This window comes from Tiliqua scincoides, chromosome 1, assembly GCF_035046505.1.
Source record: "Tiliqua scincoides isolate rTilSci1 chromosome 1, rTilSci1.hap2, whole genome shotgun sequence".
In the NCBI taxonomy this organism is placed as follows: domain Eukaryota; kingdom Metazoa; phylum Chordata; class Lepidosauria; order Squamata; family Scincidae; genus Tiliqua; species Tiliqua scincoides.
In genome coordinates, this window is record NC_089821.1 from 216046949 (window position 1) to 216065187 (window position 18239).

At 46.3% G+C, this 18239-nt stretch overlaps 1 protein-coding gene and 1 pseudogene across 1 annotated transcript in view; both read right to left on the reverse strand.

The window, feature by feature from the left end:
• The window catches only part of SYNE1 (spectrin repeat containing nuclear envelope protein 1), a 314290-nt gene that overhangs the window by 71960 nt on the left and 224091 nt on the right, over positions 1-18239 (reverse strand). The window contains 6 exon segments of the mRNA XM_066615722.1: positions 689-783; positions 2879-3026; positions 4731-4885; positions 6657-6803; positions 7635-7817; positions 15884-16088. Coding sequence (XP_066471819.1) covers positions 689-783; positions 2879-3026; positions 4731-4885; positions 6657-6803; positions 7635-7817; positions 15884-16088 — 933 coding nt within the window.
• On the reverse strand, positions 15746-15864 carry LOC136638162 (5S ribosomal RNA; annotated as a pseudogene).

The following is an 18239-nucleotide window of genomic DNA, read 5'->3' on the forward strand; positions in this document are numbered from 1 at the left end:
CTAATGGATAAGTTTCCATGAACCTAATGCTAATGCACAGGTACCATCTCAGAAGCAAAAAATTCAGAATCCCAACATCAGTATCCCTCATTTCAAGCAACAGCACTGCAGTTCCATTGCATATTGAGATGAGCAACCCTCACTCAGGAAGGTTCCCAGTGCCGAACAACTCCAAAACCTACTTTCTAACTTTATTCTTAACCTAACCAAAAACTTACTCATTCATTGAAATTCATCATTTATATCTACTCAAGACACTTTAAGGCAGGGGTGACAAACTCATACGGAGGGCCACATAGCATTCATGATGTCTGCTGAGGGCCGGAAGTGATGTCATTAGGCAAGAAGTGATGTCATTGAACAGGTCATAACCAAAAATAAACACTTTTTTATCACTTAGGAACTCATTAGCTACAAATAACAAAAGAGAAAATATACGAATCTTGATCATATTTCAAGATATGGGAGAGCCCAATTTTCACGTGAGGCCCTTTCAGCAGTAACACCTCAGCACTACTCAGCAGCTGAAAGCCTGAGGGCTGTATAAAAAGCTTCCGCAGGCCGCATCCGGCCCCTGGGCCTTATGTTTGACACCCTTGCTTTAAGGGTTTCTGTTGAAATCCAACACTTTGCATAGAACCGCAGAAAATTCTGAAGAAATAACAGGGCAGGTTCTGCACATTCTTACCTGTCATCCACCTGTCCTTGTTCAAGGAGATGTTGTCCATCCAAGATGATGGAATGTAAAATCTGCTGACGACTAAACATTTCTGCTTGGAATAGCTGGTGTAAAACAAAATTAAACCAAGTTTAGCATGAAATAGACTTGAAGGTAGCAATTCTATAGATATTTACCTGAAAGTCAGTGCTATTGAAGCAAACTGGACTGACTTCTGCGTAGATATACATAAGACTGTACTGAAAAGCACTGAAGCCCTGTATTCCAAAATGAATGCTTCCACTTAGAATTTAGTTCTGCTCCAAAATGGTATACAACATAAAACTGTTGTATACCAACAGTTGTATACATGTTGTATACCAGTTGTATACTTTTGTATACCAACTGTTGTATACATAGACAGTTCCCCTGAAAAACAATTACATTAAATCAAATAAGGGATCAATCCAGAGCAGTGCGCGCCAACTCACTGCCAGCAACACTGTCACAAACATGCCATAAAGCACATTTGTGGGCATTAGCCCACACTAGCATGAGCCTGCACTGGGACAGTGCCGGTCAGAGGCCGGTGGTCTGCTGCCCAGAACTCACTCGGAGGGCAGGATGGCAGGGAGGTAAGTTGGGGTGGGGAGAGGGGTGTTCTGGTGCAGGCAGAGAGCAGGGGAAGACATGGTAGGGGAGGGAAGGAGTGGAACCGGCACTAAGTTCCACCAGATTTGGAACCCTGTGTCAGGCCTCATGGCCCAACACAAGTCGTCCTTACTCGGTGCTGGCTTAGGAGAGGATTTTGATCAAATTAAAGAATACATGCTGTTTTGCATATATGGTACATTAGCAACTGCTTGCAACATGGATGATACTTTTTAAAAATTTAATTTTTAAAAATTTAAATTAAAGTTATGTAATCTTTTATGCATTAGGAAAAAGTTCTAGAAGAAATATTAGCAAAAATCTGAAAGTATGCTGTATCCTTGAGACAAAGTAACTTGTTTTTCAACTTTTTACATAGCATGTAAATATCCATAGATATGTTCACAGTCTGGTCCTTAGAGCCCTCTAGTGGCAACAAGCTATTACCTTCTGCAGTAGGACACTAAAAAAACAGCAATAGATCCAGAAGAAAACCCAGCACATTCAAGACAGAAATACGCATTGAAAACCTTAAAGATAAAAACGTTATTTTTAAAAGGCCAAGGCATCATTTGATGTGGCCTGTGACACTAATTTCCTTTGAACAATGGAACAAACACCCTCCCAGAATCAGGGAAGATTCTGCATTCAAAACACCACAGGATTTCCTGGGTCAGTGTTTGATTTCTCTCTGCAATGGCAAGGATCAGGAGAGGCAAGGTCGAGTGGCTCATTTGCAATTTTCTCCTGGGGAGAAAAAAGTATGTGAACAGATCTGCATGTCCAGTTGTAGCCCCTTTGGCTACAGGGGATATAACTGATAATGGGAAGTTCCCTACAAAAGAATACCTGCTTATAGGTCTGATAGGTAAGCTGTGGACTGAGCAACTTCGACTTAGGAAATCACCTTTTGACAAAATAAACCCTTAGAATGAGTTGCACTTATTCAAGAGACGCCCCACTGAAATAAATGGTACTTTTGTGTAGACATGCATAAGATTGAATTGTTAAAGAATCTCCTGAAGTATGCAAAATTAATGCCAAAGTACAAATTTTTTCCTTCTTTTAATGAACTTTAGCTCTGGGTCACACACTACTTTCTACCAGTCGGCCAACAGATCACCAGCCACCGTTGGAGCAGGTAAGGCAGTTGTGGGAGTGGGGAAAGGGAAAATGGGACAAGGAGGGTGTGGGGAGGAACAGAAGTGAGGAGGCTATGGTAGGGAGGTGAATCAGGCAGTGATGGAATACATGGATCCTATCCCCTCTGGCAGGAGCCTTTCCAACTCCCTTTCTGTCCTCAAACTTGAGTCAGTGATTTTGCTGGTGCAGGTCTGGGGAGACACATCGCAGAGCAGGGGGCTTACAAAGATGAAATACAATTTAAATTTCCTTTCGCCTCTGAAGCCACCCAATCCTCCATCCCCCATCCTCCCTGCTGGATACAAAGAACCTGTACCGGGGGGGGGGGAGGGGGGGAGGTTAGGACAGGGCTCTAACAGGCACAGTCTAGTGGCTACCAACCAACACTGAAGTTGTCATTTTGATTATGCTTTCATTACAACTTGCCTCATGTGCCCTCTGCTGTTCCAAAAGAAGTTGGTAGCTTCCTGAAATCTCTGCTGCCAGATTCTGCTCTGTTTGAACCAAGAATTCCATCCAAGTCTCACATTTTTCTAGGAAGGTCTGTTGCTGCAGCATGAAGGACTGCAGCTTACTGCAAGGATGAAAGAGTGATTCAGTAACATCTGTGAGTCCACTAAAACAAATTTACAGTGGTTCCTAAGGGAGCTATTTAAATTTTGGATTAAATGATATTATTGACTTTTTCATCTTGGGGATCTTTTGAAAAAACATAGGTAAAAAATAAATTTAAAACAACAAACAGATATAAACACACACACATTTTTGCTTGCTTATTTCCTTAATTTGCATTTTAGTATGATTTCTCTACTTAAAATTCACCCTCATTCTGGAAGAATTAGTTTTGCAGTCCAGTCTCTGTTTCAGTAAATGAAGGGATTAGTTTATTGCTGCTACTGCAGTACATTCTTTAGTGAAATTACAGGTGATCCAGCAATTAATAAAAAATCAATTTCAATCTTGTGCTTCAGCTGTAGCACAAGGAATTTTTCCTCTCAGGTAGTATGCTGATTGTATGTATATACTTGTATTAGGGCCCAATCCTATCCAACTTTCCAGTGCCAATGCAGCTCAAGTGCAGCCCAGAAGTAAGGGAACAAATGTTCCCTTACTTTGAGGAAGCTTTTGTGACTGGCCCCCTTACTGCAGGATGCAGTGCATGCCCCATTGGCAGGGTTGCATCAGTGCTGAAAAGCTGGACTGGGTTGGGCACTTACAGCCCAATCCTATCCAACTTTCCAGCACTGGTGCTGACATAATGTAGACCCAAAGTAAGGAAACAAATGTTTCCTTACCTTGAGGAAGCCTCTATGACTGCCCCTCCACCACAGGATCCAATGCATGCCCCAATGGCACAGCTGCACTTGCACTCGAAAATTGGATAGGATTGGGCCCTTAGTCAGTTTTCACTTGGGAGATCACTGGATGAATTTAATATCAACTGATCAGCATGTGTGAGGTCGGAAGGAATATTCTTCTGCATTAGTTTGGTTAGTGACTTGGGTAGTAACAGGTAACATCACCAGGGCTGGTGGCCTGGAGGCAAGCTGGTATCTATTAGTCAGGGAGTTAAGTTGGAAAGCAAATGGGCAGAGAAGTGAGAAAACAGAGAGCCAGTTTGAGAGCAGGTCAGATTAATTAGTCAAGCTAGAGTCAGACATCGCTTAGGACCAAGTGGAATTCCACTGGCCCTTGAGTCACCTGTTGAGAGTTACAATATGATCCTCTGGCCATCTGTAGTGATGCTCTGAAATGCAGTAGGGGAGAGGCCAGCAGTTCCTTCCTCTGAGAATCTACTGGTACCAGGTGGCACAGAGAAAAATTGCCTCTTGCCAGTGTCCCTGGTTTGTGACCACTGGCACTATACATACAGTGTGCCACATTTATCTAGATGGTTTAAATAAGTATTCTTTCAGTTTGGCAGGGTTCTTTGGTATGAGGTACTTTGATTACTCTTACTTCTCAATTCCAGCTTGCTTTTGCTTATGGGATAATTTGTACTGGTGTAAATATACAGGGGACTTTCCTTTTACTTTATTTATTTCTAATATTTTAATGCCATCTTTTCCCTCCCAGACAAAAGCACTCACAATTACTTATTTAAAAGTTTTTTGGGGGGAGGGCAGGGCAGAGATCGAATTCAATAAGCTTTTACATTTCTCCCAGCCCTTTGAGACTGTAAAATTTGTTCACAAGCTAGGACTGGCAGGTCAAACTTGTTTAACTGCTATAGCTGCATTCTGCTTAAGCAACAGCCATTGTTCTTTTATTGTCCTACCTGAATCTTTCTGTGGTCTGTGAAGAGATCAAGGACCAGTGCCTATTCAGATTTTGCATCCTTTTGATTTCTTTGTCATTCAAGGGTAGCCTATATCCCAGCTCATTTAGACGATCCAAGTCTGGTGCCATGCTGCTGAATTTTAACATCTGGCGCTATAAAGGGACAGGGAACAAACAAGTAATCAGAGGAAAAGCATTTTCTTGCTGAATGTGGTATAATTCTCATTAACATATTTGTGGATTTCCATGCTGAATGCATAACTCTGAGAGATGCTTTTTATTTTAGCATACTTGTTGGCCCATTCATTACAATAATAAAACATGCTCAGTTTAAAGCATATTAATTTGCATTTATAAGAAGCAATTATTTTGCTAGACACAAATGGCTTCAGAAGATAAAAACATTTATGTAGGCATTTATGCCTGGCTGTTCTATGATAAATTATACTCCTCCAGGCTGCTACATGACTACATATTTACCAATGTTGCTTATATATTAGCCCACATTGGAAAGACAACTGTCTACCATGGTTTCAAAAAAAGGACAGTATAAAGAAAGAAAAATATGGATTATGATATTCCTAAATTGTTTGACAACCTAGAGGTTAGGACACAGAGGCCAAGTTCAACATAATGTGAAACCATGGTTTGTTAAGTCAAACTGTAGTTTTCAGTATCTCTGAACCTAAGCCTGCATTTTCTTTGGAGGGTGAGGGTACAGCCTGTTGTTTATCTTTAGTTTCCATTACAACTGGCTAGGGAAATCACCAGATGCTCCCTGCTCCCATAACAGTGTTATGGGAGCAGGGAGTGTTAGCTAAGTTACATTTTGACTTAGTATTTACAGTCCAATGTTTATCTGACCACTACAGTGTTGGCCACTGCCTGAGATGAGAATTGTAAGCAACCTAAATTAGAGTCCACTATGAAGGCAGAAATCTTATTCAGTTTATATATCCCTTCTCATATATGAATGAGTTGGGGGAAGGGGGGTTCTTCTCCTGAAGGTATTTGGCCCAAACCCTGTTGAGTCTTGCAAAAATAGAACCAAGTTGATGTAACCCTGATGAATATGCTGATATGTCATGCACTTTAACACAACAGTGCCTTATCTTTATTTTTCTATTAATCTTTGAGGAGCTAATCTCCTTCCTCATGGAAAATGAGCCTTAAAAAATGACAACTATCTGTAACCATTTATAGCCCATTAGGCATATTGGGAATAATCCTTGTCCAAGCTCACTGATCCCTAATGACTCTTTCAAAGTCTTCCAGGAAAGTCTGAGGGCTAGCCTTGGAAAATACTTCACTTACTCCATTGGTTTGGTCTTGCTGTCCTCTTGTAGAATTGCTACTCTGGGAGAGAAAGAGGCAAGCAACAACTGGGAGAACTTCATCCGGAGAATGGGCAACAAGCCTATAAATGTCCTGAAGACAATTAGAGAAGCTTCCCATGTCAGGGAATCTCCCTCTGAGGAGGAAGACAATATCAGGTACATGGGTATACGAACCTGATGGTTCATAAAGTTGTTCAAAATTACACATATTGAAAGTCAGAGTAATAGACCGTAAAAGGGATTATCAAAGGTATATTAAATTGTCAATTTGTAAAGAGCTTTTCTGAAGCCTCCTACACTGGGAAAAAATACAACTGAATAAAAGTTCATATATTTATATTAGCGTATGTCCTTTAAATATATTCTTCATTTTCAAAACTTATTATTAATCATAACTCAGTGCTACTAGTTATTATGTTGTCATTTTTCTATTGATAACGTGTCTGTATCCAACCTTTCCTCCAATGAGCTCAGCACAGAATACATTGTGCTCCCTGAAAAGCCCTACTACACTACTTCTTTCGTTTGAATTTTAAGATCAATTCTGAAAATAAAATGTCAAGAGTTTTTTGTTTTTTTAAACTCACTTTAAGTTCTTCCATCCTGTTCCGGATTGTGGACAGGTCTGATGAATGACTCGGGTCTTGTGCTTTAAGCAATTCTTCAGACTGTGTTATCCAGCCCTCCAGACCTCCTAGGCTCTTGGTAAATGTCTGGTAATCTCGAACTCCAGCCTTAAGTAAAAAGGAAGAAGGTTCATCAATTATGTGATACAGATGTCTTTCCTCATGCTTTTCACGCAGGTCCTCACACAACTAACACCTGAGTAGCAATTCTGAAACGTTTAGTGGTACTACTGCTTTCTTCTCCTTTTCTTCACAATCTGCTGCAAATCCTGTACATTCTCACTTGGAAAAAGTAATTCAGTTTACTTCTACATGTATAGGACTGCACTACAAGTTTATTCACACTGGAATCAACATGTTAGGTTTATGAAGAAATAATAATGAAGAAGTTATGAAGAAACAAATAAATGTGATTCTCGTTAAAGAAAATGGCATTTGAATCTTTTTTATAGCCACCACAGAACAATAACCACCAACTTGTATCACTAGCTGTTTGAGGTGAACGGTTCAGGCAACTGAACAAAGGAATAAAAGGTGACTAAACAAGTTTCACCAGTACGTACATCCCACCAAGGTTCAATCCCCTTGGTCACATCAGCCTGCATTGCCGCCATGTGGCAATGCATCCATGTTGCGAACATTCTGGTGAAAAGACCAAAAAGAGGCCAGATGTAATCTTCTGGATGAGACTGTCAGCAACATATGATATTTCATTATTACAAAATGTTGCTTAAGAGACCATTTATCAATCAATAGTTATTAACTATTGCAACAAAAGTACTCTTTCTGTGAAACCTGATTTCTACAAGTGGTATGTTCAGTTATTATGTCCTAAATGTGGTAGCAGGACAGTCCTAAAGGTGTCCAGATGAATACTTGATGACAGTGAGGGGGGAGGAGCTAGAACAGCATCATAGGAGCCACGCAAGATCTTCCTACCTGTAATATGGACTGCTGCCTGCTGAGAGCCTGTTCTAAAGATAACAGATTCTGGCTCAGAGTTAGCTGGCCAGACTGGATCGCTGCAGCAGCAGAAGAGTCGACCTGTTGCTTCAGTTGTTCCCCAAGCTCTTGCAGAACTAACAGAGAGTCTTGCACTGTCTTCATGCCTTTAAGTAGATCCTGTACAAAACGTTTTAATTAACAACCTTGACAGAAAGCTACAACATTCAAATGTTACACTGCTCAACAAATAAAGTAGCATCCGAGGGGTGATTTTTTTGGTATGCACGATCAGGAGACTCAGGACTGGAACCTTTGGAACCCTAAGAGTGGAAATGGAGCAGGCCTGAGTGCTTTCCAGCGACTGTGCATATCACTTCCCACAGCCACTGGGCAAAGTGTGTGTACATTCATATACACATATGCCCAATACCTGCAACAAATTAGAAGGAATTCAAATATGTAGTGACAAATTCATGAAAAAGTCTGTGCTCTGCTACACATTACAGTAGACACCCAATAATCTGGCACCTTTGGGATTTAGGTGGTGCTGGATTATCAAATATACTGGACTATAAAATGGTTATATATTCAGTTAACTATACTGTGCCTGGACACAGTTTCTTTGCCCCAGTGTGTGAGTCAGAGGGCAAGGTCTGGAGTCAGTCTGGCCTCTCCCTTTTCAGGTGCCTACATTCCAGCTAAGCCTCTTAGACAGCAATTTCAACCTTTCTCATTTCACGGCACACTGACAAGGCACTAAAATTGTCAAGGCACATCATTAGTTTTTCGACAATTGACAAGGCACATTGCACTGACAGCAGGGGCTTGCATCCCTCAGTGGCCCTAATAACAAATGATTCTCCCCCAAACTCCCGCAACACACTTGGGAGATCATCCGTGGCACACTAGTGTGCCATAGCACAGTGGTTGAAAATGACTGCTCTAAGCAGCTGCAAAGTGACTGCTGGCACCCTGCATCATATTCGGGTGCAGCTTCTTTGCCTTGGTGAGTCTCTCTCTCTTTCTTTGGTGCAGACAACAGCATCAAGTCTCTTGCTTTGTTAGCCAGCCAGTCTCAGGTGGGGATGCCAGGAAGGGTTTGGAGTACTGCAGCTGCATCAGGGCTCACTCACTGGATGACTCAGCTATGCCCACCAGTGAGCCATGGGAGGAGCAAAAAGAATCAGGAAGAATGAGACAGGGTATTTCCCCACCTTCCCAATCCCTATGCACCTTCTGACTCTGGTAGGGGTACTCCATTTTGCTCCTCTTAGGTCCTGCGACCAAGTCTGATTTAGAGAACAGGGAAAATGGATTGGAAAAGCAGATCTAGCCCCATTCCTTGCTCCATCAGAGGACTAATGGACAAGAGGTGGGTGGCGTTGGGGAAAGGAGAAGTAGGAGATTATTATTAATTTGATAAATGTGGGTTGGAAATATGAGTGGGAACTCTACATCTGTCCCTTATCCATCAAGTGCAACAGACCTTTAGCTTGATTTTAATAACCGTTATTTAGGATTAAGAATGTTGTGGCAGTTTCATGCTATGAAATTGTAGTTGGCAACCTTCAGTCTCGAAAGACTATGGTATTGCGCTCTGAAAGGTGGTTCTGGAACAGCGTCTAGTGTGGCTGAAAAGGACGATTCGGGAGTGACAATCCCTTCCACACTGGGAGCAAGTGCAGTCTGTCCCTGGCCTGTCTCCCTGGCTGTGGGCCTTCCTTCTTTGCCTCTTAGCCTCAGACTGTTGGCCAAGTGTCTCTTCAAACTGGGAAAGGCCATGTTGCACAGCCTGCCTCCAAGCGGGCCGCTCAGAAACCAGGGTTTCCCACTTGTTGAGGTCCACTCCTAAGGCCTTCAGATCCCTCTTGCAGATGTCCTTGTATTGCAGCTGTGGTCTACCTGTAGGGCGCTTTCCTTGCACGAGTTCTCCATAGAGGAGATCCTTTGGGATCCGGCCATCATCTATTCTCACAACATGACCGAGCCAACGCAGGCGTCTCTGTTTCAGTAGTGCATACATGCTAGGGATTCCAGCACGTTCCAGGACTGTGGAACTTTGTCCTGCCAGGTGATGCCGAGAATACGTCGGAGGCAGCGCATGTGGAAAGCATTCAGTTTCCTCTCCTGTTGTGAGTGAAGAGTCCATGACTCGCTGCAGTACAGAAGTGTACTCAGGACGCAAGCTCTGTAGACCTGGATCTTGGTATGTTCCGTCAGCTTCTTGTTGGACCAGACTCTCTTTGTGAGTCTGGAAAACGTGGTAGCTGCTTTACCGATGCGTTTGTTTAGCTCAGTATCGAGAGAAAGAGTGTCGGAGATCGTTGAGCCAAGGTACACAAAGTCATGAACAACCTCCAGTTCATGTGCAGATATTGTAATGCAGGGAGGTGAGTCCACATCCTGAACCGTACCTGTGTTTTCTTCAGGCTGATTGTCAGTCCAAAATCTTGGCAGGCTTGCTAAAACGATCCATGAGCTGCTGGAGATCTTTGGCAGAGTGGGTAGTGATAGCTGCATCGTCGGCAAAGAGGAAGTCACGCAGACATTTCAACTGGACTTTGGACTTTGCTCTCAGTCTGGAGAGGTTGAAGAGCTTTCCATCTGATCTGGTCCGGAGATAGATGCCTTCTGTTGTAGTTCCAAAGGCCTGCTTCAGCAGGACAGCGAAGAAGATCCCTAACAAGGTTGGTGCAAGAACACAGCCCTGCTTCACGCCGCTTCGGATGTCAAAGGGCTCTGATGTGGAGCCATCAAAGACAACAGTGCCCTTCATGTCCTTGTGGAAGGATCTGATGATGCTGAGGAGCCTGGGTGGACATCCAATCTTGGGGAGAATCTTGAAGAGGCCATCCCTGCTGACCAGGTCGAAAGCCTTCGTGAGCTCTATGAAGGCTATAAAGAGTGGCTGTCGTTGTTCCCTGCATTTCTCCTGCAGTTGTCTAAGGGAGAATACCATATCCGTGGTGGACCTGTTGGCTCGGAATCCGCACTGTGATTCTGGATAAACGCTCTCTGCAAGTACCTGGAGCCTCTTTAGTGCAACTCGGGCAAACAACTTTCCTACAACGCTAAGGAGAGAGATGCCACGGTAGTTGTTGCAGTCACCTCTGTCGCCTTTGTTCTTGTACAGCGTGATGATGTTTGCATCCCTCATGTCTTGAGGTACTCCACCTTCTCTCCAGCAGAGACAAAGGATTTCATGCAGCTCAGTGACGATGATCTCTTTGCAGCACTTTAGGACTTCAGCAGGGATGCTGTCTTTTCAAGGTGCCTTGCCGAAGGCAAGGGAGTCCAGGGCCACATGAAGTTCTTCTAGGGTTGGTTCACTGTCAAGCTCCTCCAGCACAGGCAGGCACTCAATGTTGTTCAGCGCTTCTTCGGTGACTACATTTTCTCTGGAATATAGCTCAGAGTAGTGCTGCACCCAGCGTTCCATCTGCTGCGCCCGATCCTGGATGACCTCGCCTGCGGCAGACTTCAGAGGGGCAATTTTCTTCTGTGTTGGACCTAGGGCCTGCTTGATACCATCATACATCCCTTTGATGTTGCCCGTGTCAGCTGCTATCTGTATCTCGGAACAGAGCTGGAGCCAGTAGTCGTTAGCACATCTCCTGGCAGTCTGCTGGACTTTGCTGCGAGCAGCTCGGAGGACCTGCAGGTTGCGCTCACTGGGACAGGCCTTGTATGCTGCTTGAGCTCTCCTCTTTTCCTCAATGACTGGTGTCAACTCCTCAGAGTGGGCTTCAAACCAGTCTGCCGTCTTGTTGGTCTTCTTGGCAAATATGGACAAGGCGTTGTTGTAAACGGCATTCTTGAAATGTTCCCATCTGTTGGATGCGTTTGCATCGACCGGGCCTGGAAGAGATTCCTTAAGCGCTCGTGCAAATTCCTCCACTTTTCTCTGATCCCGGGTCTTGCTGGTATCAATGCGAGGTCTTCCTTCCTTTTTTGTGTGGTACAGTCGCTTTGTTTGCAGTTTCACTCTGCTGCACACCACGAGTGGTCGGTGTCACAGGCAGCACCCTGATAGCTGCGTGTGATCTTGATGCTGGGAAGGCTGGAGCATGTGGTGAGAATCAGGTCGAGCTGGTGCCAGTGCTTTGATCTTGGGTGTCTCCAAGAGACTCTATGTTGGGGCTTCGTGTTGAAGAACGTGTTGCTGACGCAGAGACCGTGATGACAGCAAAACTCTAGCAGGCGTTGGCCATTTTCGTTCATCTTCCCAGTGCCGAACTGACCTAAGCAAGTGGGCCACGAACTGTTATCAGCACCAACTCTAGCATTGAAGTCACCAAGGATGAACAATGGCTCTTTTACGGGGATCTTCTTGATAGTGGTGGCCAGGTCATCATAAAATTTGTCTTTGGCTTCTGCTGGAGACGACAGAGTTGGTGCATAAGCACTGATGAGAGTGACAGGTCCTGCTGATGACTGGAGCTGCAGGGACAAAATTCTTTCACTTCCCACAGTAGGTGGGATGATGGATTTCAGCAGGGTATTTCTGACCGCAAAGCCAACACCATGTTCCCTGGTTTCGTTTGGTGGTTTTCCCTGCCAGAAAAATGAGAAATTTCGCTCCTTGACAGATCCGGAATCTGGCAGCCTAGTCTCTTGAAGGGCGACGATGTCCATCTGCAGTCTGCTCAGCTCCATGTCGATGACAGCTGTTTTGCGTGCATCGTCTATTGCTTGCAGGTCATCAGAGAAGCCAGGTGTCATTGTCCTTACGTTCCAGGTGTCCAGCTTTAGGGCAGGAGTTTTCTGTTTTCTATTGCATGGTGCAGAGTTGTCAATCCGCTTGTCGGTTTTCACCCTAAACCCCACGCACCCCATGAGGTTAACGGACCGTGGCGAGGCAACACCTTACTGGCTGGGGACTGCCCAGCTTAAGGCGGGCGGTAGCTGCCCAATGAGATGCAATGATCTCTCCCACCGTCGGAAGCAGCCCCTGGCGTCATGCCCTACGCCAATTGAGCAAAGACTTATAACCGGTAACTGCTGCTTCCCGTGTTGTGCCGACGCCGTATGGCGAAGTTGGAGTGTCCTCTCCAGTGCGCGAAGCCTGGGTAAAGAAGGTATGGAGGATAGGCTGTTACCCATGCAGCAAATCCCCCCTCTCCACGTCGCTAGGATGATCCAATGGAAAGGCAGAAACCAATACGGTTGGTTCCAGCGGCGTCGCAGGAGTTGCCAGAACGTGACTGTGTGCAGCCACGAACTGCCTGAGGGACTCCGGCTCCTGATTTTGCCTCGAGGTTGACTCCTGAAGCCTTTTCCACAACTGGATGTAGCCACAAGGCAGTGGAGGTTTGGAATCAGAGTTTTCCTTCTCTTAGATGTCTCCCTAAGGGGGAGGGGCACGAGAGGGGTTTGTGTGTATCAGGAAGTTGAAAAGGGAGCAGTGGTGAGGCAGACGGGATGCAGGGGGATGCAGACGGGATGCAGGGGAGGGGCATGAGAGGGGTTTGTGTGTATCAGGAAGTTGAATAGGGAGCAGTGGTGAGACAAACGGGATGCAGGGGGAGGGGCACGAGAGAGGTTTGTGTGTATCAGGAAGTTGAAAAGGGAGCAGTGGTGAAGCAGACGGGATGTAGGGGGAGGGGCACGAGAGGGGTTTGTGTGTATCAGGAAGTTGAATAGGGAGCAGTGGTGAGACAAACGGGATGCAGGGGGAGGGGCACGAGAGAGGTTTGTGTGTATCAGGAAGTTGAAAAGGGAGCAGTGGTGAGGCAGACGGGATGTAGGGGGAGGGGCACGAGAGGGGTTTGTGTGTATCAGGAAGTTGAATAGGGAGCAGTGGTGAGACAAACGGGATGCAGGGGGAGGGGCACGAGAGAGGTTTGTGTGTATCAGGAAGTTGAAAAGGGAGCAGTGGTGAGGCAGACGGGATGCAGGGGGAGGGGCACGAGAGAGGTTTGTGTGTATCAGGAAGTTGAAAAGGGAGCAGTGGTGAGGCAGACGGGATGCAGGGGGAGGGGCACGAGAGAGGTTTGTGTGTATCAGGAAGTTGAATAGGGAGCAGTGGTGAGACAAACGGGATGCAGGGGGGAGGGGCATGAGAGGGGTTTGTGTGTATCAGGAAGTTGAAAAGGGAGCAGTGGTGAGGCAGACGGGATGCAGGGGGAGGGGCACGAGAGGGGTTTGTGTGTATCAGGAAGTTGAAAAGGGAGCAGTGGTGAGGCAGACGGGATGTAGGGGGAGGGGCACGAGAGGGGTTTGTGTGTATCAGGAAGTTGAAAAGGGAGCAGTGGTGAGACAAACGGGATGCAGGGGGGAGGGGCACGAGAGGGGTTTGTGTGTATCAGGAAGTTGAAAAGGGAGCAGTGGTGAGGCAGACGGGATGCAGGGGGAGGGGCACGAGAGGGGTTTGTGTGTATCAGGAAGTTGAAAAGGGAGCAGTGGTGAGGCAGACGGGATGTAGGGGGAGGGGCACGAGAGGGGTTTGTGTGTATCAGGAAGTTGAAAAGGGAGCAGTGGTGAGGCAGACGGGATGCAGGGGGAGGGGCACGAGAGGGGTTTGTGTGTATCAGGAAGTTGAAAAGGGAGCAGTGGTGAGGCAGACGGGATGCAGGGGGAGGGGCACGAGAGGGGTTTGTGTGTATCAGGAAGTTGAAAAGGGAGCAGTGGTGAAGCAGACGGGATGTAGGGGGAGGGGCACGAGAGGGGTTTGTGTGTATCAGGAAGTTGAATAGGGAGCAGTGGTGAGACAAACGGGATGCAGGGGGAGGGGCACGAGAGAGGTTTGTGTGTATCAGGAAGTTGAAAAGGGAGCAGTGGTGAAGCAGACGGGATGTAGGGGGAGGGGCACGAGAGGGGTTTGTGTGTATCAGGAAGTTGAATAGGGAGCAGTGGTGAGACAAACGGGATGCAGGGGGAGGGGCACGAGAGAGGTTTGTGTGTATCAGGAAGTTGAAAAGGGAGCAGTGGTGAGGCAGACGGGATGTAGGGGGAGGGGCACGAGAGGGGTTTGTGTGTATCAGGAAGTTGAATAGGGAGCAGTGGTGAGACAAACGGGATGCAGGGGGAGGGGCACGAGAGAGGTTTGTGTGTATCAGGAAGTTGAAAAGGGAGCAGTGGTGAGGCAGACGGGATGCAGGGGGAGGGGCACGAGAGAGGTTTGTGTGTATCAGGAAGTTGAAAAGGGAGCAGTGGTGAGGCAGACGGGATGCAGGGGGAGGGGCACGAGAGAGGTTTGTGTGTATCAGGAAGTTGAATAGGGAGCAGTGGTGAGACAAACGGGATGCAGGGGGGAGGGGCATGAGAGGGGTTTGTGTGTATCAGGAAGTTGAAAAGGGAGCAGTGGTGAGGCAGACGGGATGCAGGGGGAGGGGCACGAGAGGGGTTTGTGTGTATCAGGAAGTTGAAAAGGGAGCAGTGGTGAGGCAGACGGGATGTAGGGGGAGGGGCACGAGAGGGGTTTGTGTGTATCAGGAAGTTGAAAAGGGAGCAGTGGTGAGACAAACGGGATGCAGGGGGGAGGGGCACGAGAGGGGTTTGTGTGTATCAGGAAGTTGAAAAGGGAGCAGTGGTGAGGCAGACGGGATGCAGGGGGAGGGGCACGAGAGGGGTTTGTGTGTATCAGGAAGTTGAAAAGGGAGCAGTGGTGAGGCAGACGGGATGTAGGGGGAGGGGCACGAGAGGGGTTTGTGTGCATCAGGAAGTTGAAAAGGGAGCAGTGGTGAGGCAGACGGGATGCAGGGGGAGGGGCACGAGAGGGGTTTGTGTGTATCAGGAAGTTGAAAAGGGAGCAGTGGTGAGGCAGACGGGATGCAGGGGGAGGGGCACGAGAGGGGTTTGTGTGTATCAGGAAGTTGAAAAGGGAGCAGTGGTGAGGCAGACGGGATGCAGGGGGAGGGGCACGAGAGAGGTTTGTGTGTATCAGGAAGTTGAATAGGGAGCAGTGGTGAGACAAACGGGATGCAGGGGGAGGGGCACGAGAGGGGTTTGTGTGTATCAGGAAGTTGAATAGGGAGCAGTGGTGAGGCAGACGGGATGCAGGGGGAGGGGCACGAGAGGGGTTTGTGGCTATCAGGAAGCTATGAAATTATATGTACAACATTCAGTCTGGTTGGCAACCTTCAGTCTTGAAAGACTATGGTATAAGCCTACAGCACCCGGTATTCCCAGGCAGTCTCCCATCCAAGTACTAACCAGGCCTGACCCTGCTTAGCTTCCGAGATCAGACGAGATCGGGCATGTGCAGGGTAAAAATTCCACAACATTCAGTCTATGGAACTTACATTGCAATCATGAACCCAGGTGGCAACTTCATCATCATCAATGTCCCTGTTGGTTGCAGTCTTCAAGAGTTCATTTGTTCGGTCCTCATACTGCTGAACTGTAGAAGAGCACTGTGCATAGCAGTTTTTGTACTTCTGCCAGAGTTGAAGCAAACCCTTACTGGAGTGCAGCTGCTCTGTGATCTCTTCTAGAAGATTGTTCCACCTGGCAATTATAACAAATGGATTGTGATGCAGATGACCTGACATAAAATATGGACTACAGAAAAAAAAATTTGAGCAAGGCAGTTTGGCTAATGCTCATAATTTGGGAAAAAATAAAACTAGTTAATGATTGACTGCAGAATGTTCTCTAAAACCCAGTTTCATATTCTGTTGCATGTTTGCAAGGAAAGAAACTCAACAAGATGTCAAGGGTTGGGGATATCAAATAAACTTTTGCACTCTTTTGAACCCTACTCTTCTGTTGTGTAGAATGAGATGGTAGACTAAGACCCAAACCACATATGCAGACATCCATGGGCATTTTACATAGAATAAACACACAGTAGGAAGCAATATTAAAGACAGTCTCTTAATCCTGCGGGTTTCCAAATATCCCTTTACTCCTGGCTATGCTCCTAACCAGCGAATTCAGATTCTTCAATGTTGGTATTTGAACATGTGGATCTTGTTATTTGTGAGCTCTGTAGACGAGGCAGCCCTCCTGGGGAGCACTTCTTGAACACAGTTCCTCCTCTCACTGATCTCGCATTTCCAAGGCATCTGTCTCCTCCTCATTTCTTGTGGCAAGTAGAAGAGGAAGAGGCAGAACAGCTGCATATTCAAACTATGGTCTGAAAATCTTTAGATTGCATTGGCTTATGATGGGGGGAGGGGGGAAGTGGTACTTACATGAATATTTGAAAGGCCCCGCGGACCCTCTTCCTGTGAGCATGTTTGTTAATAGGTGTTTCAATTGTTCTTATGTGTAAATTGCTGTTGCTGATGTGGACTGCATTAAGCATACGGGTAAAGAACGTTTTTGGACTCTTTATTAAAACATTGCTAATCAGAAAAGTTTTTGGAAAATAAAGCTGTGTTAACCCCCAAACCCCTTATCTTTGTTTGTACCACCAGCCTGACTACTGAAGTAGCCATGTAGCACTTCCCTGATTCTTTTGAAAGCCTCATGTGCTCTGTCTCTGAGTGCAGTCTGCGGAGGGAGTGGTAGCAACACTTGTCCCTCTCTGCCACAGTATGTCCCTACTACCACAGAATCTTGCCTTGGGAGAGGCCAAAATCATGCAAGGTGCAGTACATCGTCATCCCACTGGGACCAGTCAAGTCCAGTGGCTGACAGTTGCAGTCTAGTCTTTTCAATAGAGTTCTCCATCGTCCTTCAACTGTCCAAAGGGTTTTTCTACCAACATCTTGCACTGATTCAGGATGTAGTTGGTGCTCACACTTCAGGATGGGGGACGAGGACTAGAGCTTCATCAGCCAAAGGTGCAAAGGGGTGGGATAGCAATCCCATTGAAGTTCTCTGGCATAATGAGAGCCCAGGAGTTTTTCTCCAGTCTCCTGAGCAGAAGGGACATCCATTGAAACTTGTGTCATGGCATCTGCCAGGCACCACTGCAAAAATATCCAGGAACATCGTCATGGAATCCACCAACACCTGCAGCACTATGGAGTGGCACCTCTTGTGGTTGGGATAACCACTGTCCCCCTCGCTAGGGCACAGGATCAGTGCACCAACATAGTTCTAAAAGTTCGTGACACAAAAACTCTTAATGACTTTCTCTATGTCACTGAGTCATAATGATCAACTTCAACATGGTCTCCAGGATGGCCTCAGAAACATCTGCAAAAATGGGTGATGCTGTGAATCTCCCAGTTGCGTACAGAGTTGACATTGTCCTGCAGTTAAATTCTGACACCAGCCTGAAAATGATCATGACTGCTATTTTTTCAGGGGTGACCAGCACCTGCCTCAGGGTAGACACTCGGGTCAGTTGCATCTTGACCTTGTCCATGAGTTCCACTAAGGTGGATAGGGACATTCAATAACACTGCCACTGACCATTATCTGAGCCCCCAAATATGTCAGTCCCCCACCAAAGGGTGCTATGGCCCAAGACTATGCAAAACATTGCATGGTTGGACAAGGTGATCTGCTGCACAAATTTTGCCAAGTGATCCATCTTGGAAGCTCCTGACAAGTTGCCATGGTTGGCATTGTGGGAGGAACACAGAAAGTGCATGAGTTCAGCAGCTGGATAAATGTCAGAAGACGGAGAAAAGAGGAAAGAATGGCAAAGGAACTCTAAAGGAGTGGGAAAGGCAGACTGTAGGGGCAGGAGAATTTGCAGAT